The sequence below is a fragment of the Gossypium arboreum genome, chromosome 10 (assembly GCF_025698485.1).
Source record: "Gossypium arboreum isolate Shixiya-1 chromosome 10, ASM2569848v2, whole genome shotgun sequence".
NCBI lineage: Eukaryota > Viridiplantae > Streptophyta > Magnoliopsida > Malvales > Malvaceae > Gossypium > Gossypium arboreum.
The window spans coordinates 66,829,754-66,840,730 of record NC_069079.1 but is presented as its reverse complement, the minus strand read 5'-3'; the positions used below and the strand labels follow the sequence as shown (position 1 = coordinate 66,840,730).

The window sequence follows — 10,977 nt, the reverse complement described above, 5'->3', positions numbered from 1 at the left end:
CAGATATCTTAAAAATATTATGTCCTAACTTATTGGATGTAATATTTTGATTTATTTGATACAAGTGAACCCTAATTTTCAAAATAAAAAATATTAAAAGAGGATTGCATCTTAAAATTTTTAAAATTCCGACATTAAAGGCATTTGATAATCAATTAGGTACCAATTTTTGGGCGTTACGAGGGTGCTAACCCTTCCTCGTACGTAACCGACTCCGGAATCTGTTTTCTTGATTTTCGTAGACCAAAATTAATGTTTTAAAACAAAACATTTTATAAGGTGATCCAATCACACCTAAAAAGATTGGTGGTGACTCCCGTTTTCGTTTTTTTAGTCGATTCCCATTTTCCAAAACTCGATTTAAAAATGGTTTCAACATATGGACAGTCAAAGAGGGTAATTCAAATACTGGAAGACATGTTAAGGAGTTGTGTGATTGACTTCAGAGGCAGTTGGGAGGATCACTTGCCGCTGGCAGAGTTTGCGTACAAAAATAGCTATTAGTCTAGCATACAGATGGCACCTTATGAAGCATTATATGGTCGAAGGTGTCGCACTCCGTCATGTTGGACTGAGTTGGGTGAACGGCGTGTTCTAGGCCCTGAGCTAGTATCTGATACTGAGGATAAGGTCAGATTAATTGGAGATAGACTGAAGGCAACATCAAACAGACAGAAGTCATATGCGGATCTGAAGCGTAAGGAAATTGAGTATTCTATGGGGGATTTTATCTTTCTAAAGGTCTCGCCATGCAATAAGGTACTGATATTTCGGCGTAAAGGCAAGTCGAGCCCAAGGTATATTGGGCCTTACCGTATTTTGAGACAAGTGGGACCGGTTGCCTACCAGTTGGAGTTACCTCCAGAATTAGAGCGGATTCATGATGTGCTCCATGTCTCTATGCTGAGACGCTACTGTACTAATCCTACGCATGTGGTACCGGTTGAGGAGATTGACGTTAGACTAGATCTGACTTTTGAGGAAGAACCAGTCCAAATTTTAGATCGAGAGGTAAAAGTCTTGATAAGGAAGTCAATCCCACTAGTAAAAGTTCTTTGGTGGAATCACAGTTCTGAGGAGGCTATGTGGGAACCCACAGAGCCAATGTGGCAACAATATCTTCATCTATTCTAACCAGGTAAATTTTGAGGCTGAAATTTTCCTTAAGAAGGGTAGAATTGTAGCGCCCTAAATCCAAGAAACCTTGTTATAGTTACTTTGTGTGTTTGTAATATGAAGGTATGTCTGGCTTAGTGATTTAATGCTCTAGGGTGTCTAAGAAGTTATGGGTTCAAGTCTTGGCTTGAGAAAAATTTGGGTTTTATTTGAACAAACTCGTGACGGTTGCTAGTAGACTTTTAAATTATATGAGTTGGTCATGACAAAGTGAGCATACTAGCCTAGCGGTAGGTGGCTTGGGAAGTGTGCAAGGAGTTTGAGATTCAAATCCCTACTCGTGCATGAGGGAGATTATTTTTACTGCTTGCTTTGGAGAGGTAGTAGTGGTTGACTGAAACACTGATAAAGAGAGGGGAGTTTGAATTGGCCATGGAGTGTTGGTAAGAGAAAGTTGAGGAGAGATAGGAGGAGAGTTTTAAGGAGCGAATCAAGGGATTTGAAGTTGTGGGAAGTTGGCTGAATGGGGACTCTAGGCACTCATGAATTCGGCCTAGAGGTCATAGACCTCATTTGGTCAGTTTAGAACTTTCATTTCCCTTTTTGCGTTTTGGATTTTTTCCCTTTTTCTGAATAGCCATTTTTTGCTAAAGGTCTTGGGGGAAGTTCTCGTTTTGACCATTCAGGCACTTGCCTATTTTCATTTTTTGGCTCTTCACAACAGTGTTTTTGATCAACAGTTTTCTTTGCCTCTCCTTCTCAACTTTCGGGTTTGGTTCATGTTTTCTTGACTGGTTGTTTTCTCCTCTTTCCTTTGACCTTCTTTGCTTTTGTTCTATGCTGGCCGAATCTAAGGTTCTTTGTTCTTCAAAGCCGGACATCTTGTTTCCACCTTCTTGTTTCTAATCCTGGCTGAATTGTTCTTGGTCGAATATCCCTTTACCATTCGGGCGACTTCTAGGCGTGGGGTCTTAGCTAAGTTCTGGTAAGTTTTCTTCTCAAGAAATGACAACTTCTTCCTTTGTGGGCCGAATGTACCCTTCTCTTTCATTCTCTTTTTCACCTAAAGTATTGACTTGTAACATAGTGATTTTACCGAAGGTTGCTAGGGCCTCGATTTCAATAAGTAAAGGTTGGGCCGATTACTTCTCCTTTACAAGTGATAATTTCTCTATTAGTAAAGGTTCAAGTTTTAGTTATATTTGTGTATAATTATTGATGTTTATGAGTTGGTTAACTGTTGTTGTGAAGGTAAAGCATTGAAAGGAGTACATAGAGTTAGAACAAGGGAAGGTTGCGACTATTGATTCGTAAGTGCGTGAGTTGGTTGAGGCGGTTTCAACGTTATGGTATTGGATTATCAAGGGTTTGAGACTAATGAGAGGTTGTGGTTGACCATAGGTTCTGGATCTCGGAGGCATTTCGGCTACAACTTCATAATAGGCATGTGTGAACACTATCATTAAATGCATGATAGCAAAAGCCGAAAAGCTGAATAGTGGGTTGTCGGCACCACTCAGGCGTATAACCGCCCGTGCGATAGGCCTAGTAATAAAACGAGGCCTTGATGTCGACGGAATGGTTATGAGCATTTTCATGGGCCAAAGCGATATTGGGCCATTCTTGGCTGAATTGGGTCATGTTTGCCTAATGGTCTCATAGGCCCACATGGTGAAATTGCATAAAATGTAATAAATTGTGGGCCAGGTTGTGTGAATTAGACGACTGAGGCCATTTTTTGGTTATATGGGCCAACGAGAGTGTGGGTCAAGATGGGCCCGTAATATGGGCTAAAGGCCCAATAGCACTGATTGACTGATAAGGTTGCACAGGTTGCTCAAGACGACTGTGGACCTACTATTGCGTCGTAAGTACACTTAGACCCCATACTGATGAAATGACCATTATACACCTACGAGGTAAATTGACTAAAATACCCCTATTTTATGTATGACTATTTTGAGCATGACACTTCTGCATACATGTATGATATTATGTTGCATTACATGGGGTGGGATATATGTTTTGGAGGAAGTGTACTGAAAGGCTATAAGCCTATTACTAGCAGCTCTGCTGCAAATACTGCTTAGTACTAAATACGGTACGTTTTGGTGTGTAGGGCTGGCTGGGTCGACTTTGTCCCCACATGGTGTGTAGGGCTGGTACAGAGTTGGTATGTAGCGGATGGATTGGGTAGGATTCCTTGTTTGCATACTATACTGATATGGGCTAAGGCCCAGACTGCTTTTATCATTGAAATGGGCTAAGGTCTAAACTACTACTGTTACTAAAAAGGGGGTTAATGCTCCTAATTGGAATTAAAAGGGCTTAGGCCCAGCTTGCGTTACTCTGATTGTTTGTTATTTTGGGTTTTCGAACACTGAATTTTCGTAAACTCACCCATTTGTCATCTGTGCAGGAAATCTCCAAGCTTAGACGGATTAGGGCGACAAATGTCTCAGAGGTGGCCACTCGATCTAGTTATTTCTTTTCTTATAATTGAGATTTTATATTGGGTTTTTATTATGTAATAAGGCCACTTTAATTTTTACTTAATTTGGGAGATTTAATTATCCTATTTTTATATTACACCTGTTAGTAATAGGACGTTGACTTCCGTGAAATATAAAGAAATGTTTCTCTGAAAACATCATGCTTACACAACACGTTTTAAAAGCTTCCATAACAAACACGGTTTTAAAGTTAGTAATAAACTGGTTTAAAAAATATTTTACCTAAACAACTTGAGTTTTCACAATAAGCTAGGCCTCCTAACCTTACTTTTAGAAGTGTTTATCAAGAATGGATCTTTCATCAATAAATGTTTTGGAAAACACTCCAATGTGATATCATAGATTCAACCATAACGTTTAGGCCGGGTTTGCGGCGTTACATTTCATGTTTTATAGTGACATTAAAGCTAGCTCGGACTCAGGAATCGTCAAACATATCATCACACTATACAACTATCAATTTGGTACTTTTGAACTTATGTTTAAATTATATGGCATGTATAGGGACTTTGGTCATTTTGATTATGTGATAGTAATGATTTTGGTCCTTTGATATTGGGTTGTAAATATCCATATTTTGGTTTGTATATATAGCCATGAGTGATGGCTATTTAAGGTTATTTTGGTATGTTTGAATCATGTATATATGTATATATGTGTTTATGTTTGTGAAATGTGTTAGATGATGGTTATGTGATACTTGATGGTAATAGGTATTATGAGTGTCTATGGTTAAGTTGTGGAAATTGGAATGTTTGTTGATTTAGGCTAAATAATGCATAATGAGTTTGGTCATTTATGATGATTGAGTAAGTGAAACTTGGTATGAATGGTATAGCATGTTTTGTGATTAAGGTGTATTGAGAATGTGAGTATTGAATGTGTATGAATTATGTTTGAATTAGTTGTTTTAAAATGCCTACTATGCCATGTAATGGTGACTTTGAATTTGATGTAGGTGAAGATAAGTTTGGGTGGCAAAATGGCTTGGTAAATAGCCTATTTTTGTCTACATGGGCAGAGACATAGGCATGTGTCTCAGCCCTGTGTGACAGAGGATTATGTTACACGGTCGTGTGTCCCTTGGTGTTGAAATTGAAATCAAGTCAGTATACCCAACAGGATTGGCACGGCCTAGCACACGGCATCACACACAGGCGTGTATGACCATTTTTAGGGCACACGAGTGTGTGTATTGGCCGTCTGACCCAAGTCAGATAGTTACACGGGGTCAGACATGGGTTGGGACATGGCCATGTGCTTCCATTTTGAATGTCCACTCAGTCTGTGACACGGGAGTGTCTGTTGGCCGTGTGAGACAAACGGTTTAGCCATACAAGCATGTATCCCTTGTTTTTGGGAAATTTTTCTTAGTGTTCAAAAAGTTATCAAAGTTATCAGTTTAGTCCTGAACCATTCCTAAAGCTTGTTTAGGGCCCCGTAAGCTCGTATTAGGGACGAAATGTGACAGCCCTAATGTGACCCTAGTCAGAAAGTGGTTTCGGGACCACAAAACCGAGTCATAAAAATAATTAATTGCTATATTCTATGCTTATTATGTGTGTACATGAGTATGTGGAAGTTTCATTCTCTAATTTTGCCAATTGCATGAGAAATTATTAAATAGGGATCAATATGAGACATGGTGAAATATGATAGGCTAATTTTAAATGGCTTGTTAATGCATGATGACACAAGGGTGGACTTGCATGTTAAATTCCCCAATTCCTTTGTAGTGGCGGCCAAGATGGATTGTTGATGGGCAATATATATGTTAATTAGATATTATAATAAGAAATTGGGTTATTGGAGATAAAATATTGTTAGTAAAAGAAGGTAAAATGAAGGAATGCTCATCTTTCTTCTCCATTCTTTGTGACTTGAGGGAGGAAGAAGAAAGGAATTCTTTTGTTCATGATTCGCTTGGATGATGCTTAGGAAGAGGTAAGCACTTTGAAATTCTTGGAAATTTAGGTATAAATAAGGTGATTAGTTCAAGTTCTACTCATTCCATGGATTAAGCTTGGTTGTTTGGAGGTTTGATATTCGCCAAGTAGTTTGAAGCTCTTGGTACATATACTTTTTCTTGAAGGTTGAAATTGGTTTGTTCATAAGGGGTACGAATGTGGTCATTGAAGGGTCTTAATGAACAAAATGTGTGACTTGGGTTTATGACATTCGGTTAAGGAATATTGTGTGCTAGCAAGGTTGGTTTAATATATATATGTAAATCACTTTGTATTTGATGATTAGAAAAAAAATAGTGAAGGGCAAATTAAAATGATGTTGGATAAATTTTTAGTATAGTTGTGCTTAAGCATTCGGTCATTGATGGGCATTGTTGTAACCTAATTGTAGTTGCAACTCTTAATTTTGAGATCGAATTTGTACATATAAGTTAAGTGAATGGTTAGGGCGAATGAGGTGTATAAAATATTAAAGCATGCTAGAATTATACATTAGTAAGAATGTGTAATTGTACTAAATTCTCTATTTGAATTCGGTTAGGTATAGTCATGGTATGAGCTCATTGAGGTGCTATCTTATAAGTGAATGTAGCTTTAGTTAACCTTATGTGCCATACGTGTGCTAAAATAATTAATGAATTGGATGTTATTATAGGTGTATGGTTGGTCTTATTATTAAAAATAAGGGTTGAGTACCTTGAATTTCTCTTTGATATTCAAAATGATTAAATCAATTTAATTGTTAAATTAAGCTCAAGAGCAAAGGGAACTAAATCGATAAAGGAAAGGAGAAAGCAATCGAATAGCCGAGTTGGAACCGTTCTACCCAACACAAGGTAAGTCATTAAGCATATATTTGGTATTGATTTAAACGATCGTAATACCTATGCAATTGTGTTTAATGAGGTGAAATGTATACAAATGTATATGTATGTAGAGATGAAATTGTTGAATGTAAAAAAAGAAGTGAAGCGTATAGAGTGGCTGGTTTTCGGCACTAAGTGTGCGGGCAATAAGTGTTCACGGTTGAGAGATTGGCACAGAGTGTGCGAGCTTGAAATGCATGGCACTAAGTGTGCGAGTTTAAAGTATATGGCACTAAGTGTGCGCGGCTGATTATTAAGCACTATGTGCATGAACCCACTATGTATTTTCCATAAATTATTTACATTAAGGGTGCGACCTTACCGAGTCGATTTTGGACAGCGGAAAGGGTAAGTACCTTGAGTTCATGGCTAATAGGTGCTATGTTTATATTTGGAGTTGAGCGTGGTAAGTTTTGAACCTATGTGATGATTGTAATTGAAGTCACGTACATAAGGTTCATCGTGGAATAGGTGAAAGTTCGTTTAGTTGTATGATTGTAACGAAAATAAAATGATGTATGGAAATGCCTCAATTACTCTATTGAATAGCGTATGAAATGTCAATGTAGGACTTGGAATGAGATTGAATCGTAAGGTCTAAGAAACTATGGCATAGTTCGGTATGGATGGAGTACTTAGCCTCATTTCGTTGTTTCCTCTTGTGAAAATTTTATTAATGGATGGTAGTGTAATGCTTATGACTTACTGAGTTATATACTCATTCGGTGTTTGCTTGTCAACTATTTTAGGTTTCTTGGACTCGACTTTTTGCGTACTCGGGACCGTCATCGAAGTCATCACACCGCTAGCAACTTTTGGTATCTTCTTTTTAGTTGGTCTAGGAGAACATTTCGCATGTATAGGCTATTATGTTTTGTTGAAATTTGGTATGTAAACTTTAGCCATGCGAAAATGGCATAATGTTCGGTTGGATTTGGTTCTATGATGTTTGGACACAAGTCTTGGTAATTCGGTTTTGGTTGAGTATTGGTTGAGGCCTACTCGATTATTATGCCATATGTCATGGCTGATTATTTTCGGTGTTAAATTCATGATTTGGTAATAGTGTAGTAGGGAGATGCTCGGTGATGATTAACCTTTGGCATGGCTAGTCATGGTCATAATTTGTAATATGTATGATGAATTATTAGTTAGATCAAGGAAAAATCATGAAATAGGCATAGTTTGCTTTAGTAACAGATGCTGACAGCAGCAGTGATGTGAGATTGAAAAATCACTAAAAATAGTAGAAATGAAATTAAATAATCAATAAATTATGTAATCGAATCTTGATGAGTCTATTTCCATATGGAAGAAACGAAACTACCATATGATCTGTATGTTAGGAGATAATTAAATTCTTGTGAAACAGGGCCAGAGCGATTTCTGGATCCCCTTTTTCGACTTAGAAAATTCACCGTAAATTTTATCGAGATAATTAGAGGTCATGCCTTATATGTACAGATTCATTATCGAGTCTAGTTTCATTAGAGACAAACGGCATAGGCATTGAAGCCCTTTACAGGGAGATATTTAAATTGTAAGGTACAGAGGTCAGTGTAGTCGAACCTTGAAACAGGGGAGAATTTAATGAATAAACTGTACTAATTGGCCCAACCAAAAATTCTAAAAAAATTCCCCCATATAGATATATGAGTCTAGTTTCGGAGAAAATTTACGGAATTGGATTTCGAGTTCCAGAACTCAAGATATGATTTTTAAAGTGACTACAATACAGTTAGCTAGCTTGCCTGGAACAAAAAAAATAAATAAATAAATAGGGGGAAATAAATGAAGTAAGCTCGGTAACACCTCGTATTCGATTTTCGGTAACGGTCACGGGATTGGGGTGTTACATTTGATTGGTATCAGAGCTATGGTTTTGTCGGTTCTAGGACTACCAAAGCACGTATGAGTCTAGCTATACATGCCTTAATGTTAATGTTTAAATGTGTGATGACTTCTGACGGTTAAAATTTTTGTTTTGATTAGTAAATGGATCCCGGTGTAGAGAGAACCTTGGCGGATGACGTTGAAAGTGTAGCGGCTGCTCCTACACAAGGGACGCCACTGTTGAACCTCGGTCATCTGCGAATAATCAAGGTGAGGGGCTAAACAAGCCTTATTTACCATGATGAATGAGTGGGTCGCATAATATGCCCGAACCAATCCGGCTGTCCAACAATTTCCGAATTTGAATAATCCACCCTAAGAGCCCGTAATGCCATCGATTCTTGATCCCGTGAGGCTGAGTAAGCCACCAGACTTGATTAGGAAGCGCTGGCTGAGGAGTTCAGGCCATAGTTCTTGATGATGCCTAAAGGGCCGAAGTTCGCCTTGATAACACCATTCGGTGTTTGATGAACTATCATGCACACCGATGAATGTCTAAAGTGTGCTATATCCTTGTTGCGGGACTCAGCCTACTATTGGTGGAGGACCTTGATTTCCATAATCCCAAACAAACGAGTTACTTGGGATTTCTTTCAAACGGAATTTCAAAAGAAGTATATTAGTCAACGGTTCATCGATCAGAAACGTAAGGAATTCTTGGAACTCAAGCAAGGCCGTATGACAGTATCTGAATATGAACATGAGTTCGTAAGACTCAGTCGGTATGCCCGGGAGTGTGTGGCCGATGAGGTTGCTATGTGCAAAAGATTTGAAGAAGGATTGAATGAAGATTTAAAGCTACTAGTGGGTATTTTGGAGATAAAGGAGTTCGTAACACTAGTCGAACGAGCCTGCAAGGTGGAAGAACTTGGAAAGGAGAAGAAGAAGGCTGAATTTGAAGCTAGAGACTATCGTAAAAGATCGACGGGTAAAGCTCCGTTCTCGGCTGTAAAGAAGCTCAGGGAGGACACTAGTAAGTCGAGGACGATCAAGGGGATTTCCATCGAGCACGACCATCGACGGACTCCGAGCTACTTCGGTAGCTAGTGTAGGCAATAATCGTCAAGAGAAACCCGAATGCCCCAATGTGGAAGACAACACTTAGGTGAATGTTGGGGTAAGTCTACTAACAGGGCTCATTACGGATGCGGTTCAAGGACCACTTCATTAGAGATTGCACGAGCTTGATGAGAAGAATAAGATGCAAGGTGCAAGACCTAGTGGAGTGATAGCTAGAGGTAGACCACAGAGAATTTTAGGAGGTAGGGTGGTAGTCGAGAGGGGCCTCGACACGGCTGTTCGAGCCGAGACCGTGCTCTGCTAGAGCATATGCCATTCGCGTACGAGAGGAGGCATCCTCCCCTGACGTCATCACTGGTACTTTCACTCTCTTTGATACTAATGTGATTGCATTGATTGACCCTGGCTCTACTCATTCATATGTATGTGAAACCTTAGCATCCAGTAAGACTCTACCTGTTGAGTCTACTGAGTTCGTAATTCGAGTGTCAAACCCTTTGGGTCAATACGTACTTGTTGATAAAGTGTGTAAGAGATACCCTCTAATAATCCGAGAATCCTGTTTTCCGACCGATTTGATGCTTTTACCGTTTGACGAATTTGATGTCATTCTTGGTATGGATTGGTTGATCGTACATGATGCAAAGCAGGTGAACCGCAAAAGAAAAACCATCGATTTGAGGAGTGCACATGATGAGGTAGTCCGAGTTGAGTCTACCGATTTGAAGGGGTGCCGGCGATAATATCTTCAATGACCGCCGAGATATGTGAAAAGGGTGTGAAACATACCTTGCGTATGTATTTGATAGCAAAGAGATGGAAAGGAAACTTGAATCGATACAGTGGTTTGTAAGTATTCGATGTTTTTCCCGAGGAGTTACCGGGTTACCACCGGTTCGAGAGGTGGAATTCGCATCGAGATTGTACCGGTACCACGCCAATCTCAATAGCCCGTATCGTATGGCATTAACGAATTAAAGGAATTGAAAGTTCAATTGCAAGAATTGATGGATAGAGGTTTCGCTCGACCGAGTTTTTCTCCATGGGGCGCACCCGTATTGTTTGTGAAAAAGAAGGATGGAACCATGAGATTGTGCATCGACTATCGTCAGTTGAATAAAGTGACCATAAAGAATATACCAGTTGCCACGTATTGATGATTTGTTTGATCAATTAAAGGGAGCCTCAGTATTTTCCAAGATAGATTGAGATCTGGTTATTATCAGTTGAGGGTTCAAGACTCGGACATACCCAAAACCGCTTTTAGAACGAGGTACATCACTCTGAATTCTTAGTGATGCCGTTTGGGCTCACTAATGCCCTCGCGGTATTTATGGATTTAATGAATCGAGTATTCAGCCATACTTAGATCGATTTGTGGTTGTGTTTATTGATGATATTTTAGTTTATTCACAAGGTGAAGCCGAACACGAGCATTTGAGGTTAGTATTACGATTTTGCAAGACAAGCGTTATATAAAATTCATAAATGTGAATTTTGGTTGAAAGAGGTTAGCTTTTTGGGGCACGTGGTGTCCACATCGGTGTTAGAGTGGATCCGAACAAAATTTGACCATACTCAATTGAAAACCTCGAGGAATGT

At 39.1% G+C, this 10,977-nt stretch overlaps 1 protein-coding gene across 1 annotated transcript; it reads left to right on the top strand.

The window, feature by feature from the left end:
- Positions 1-516: 516 nt before the first annotated feature.
- On the top strand, positions 517-1,134 carry LOC108451050 (uncharacterized). Its single transcript, XM_017748787.1, has 2 exons — positions 517-630; positions 742-1,134. Exons 1-2 carry the CDS (start codon positions 517-519, stop codon positions 1,132-1,134), a joined length of 507 nt encoding a protein of 168 aa, XP_017604276.1.
- The last annotated feature ends 9,843 nt before the right edge of the window (positions 1,135-10,977 follow it).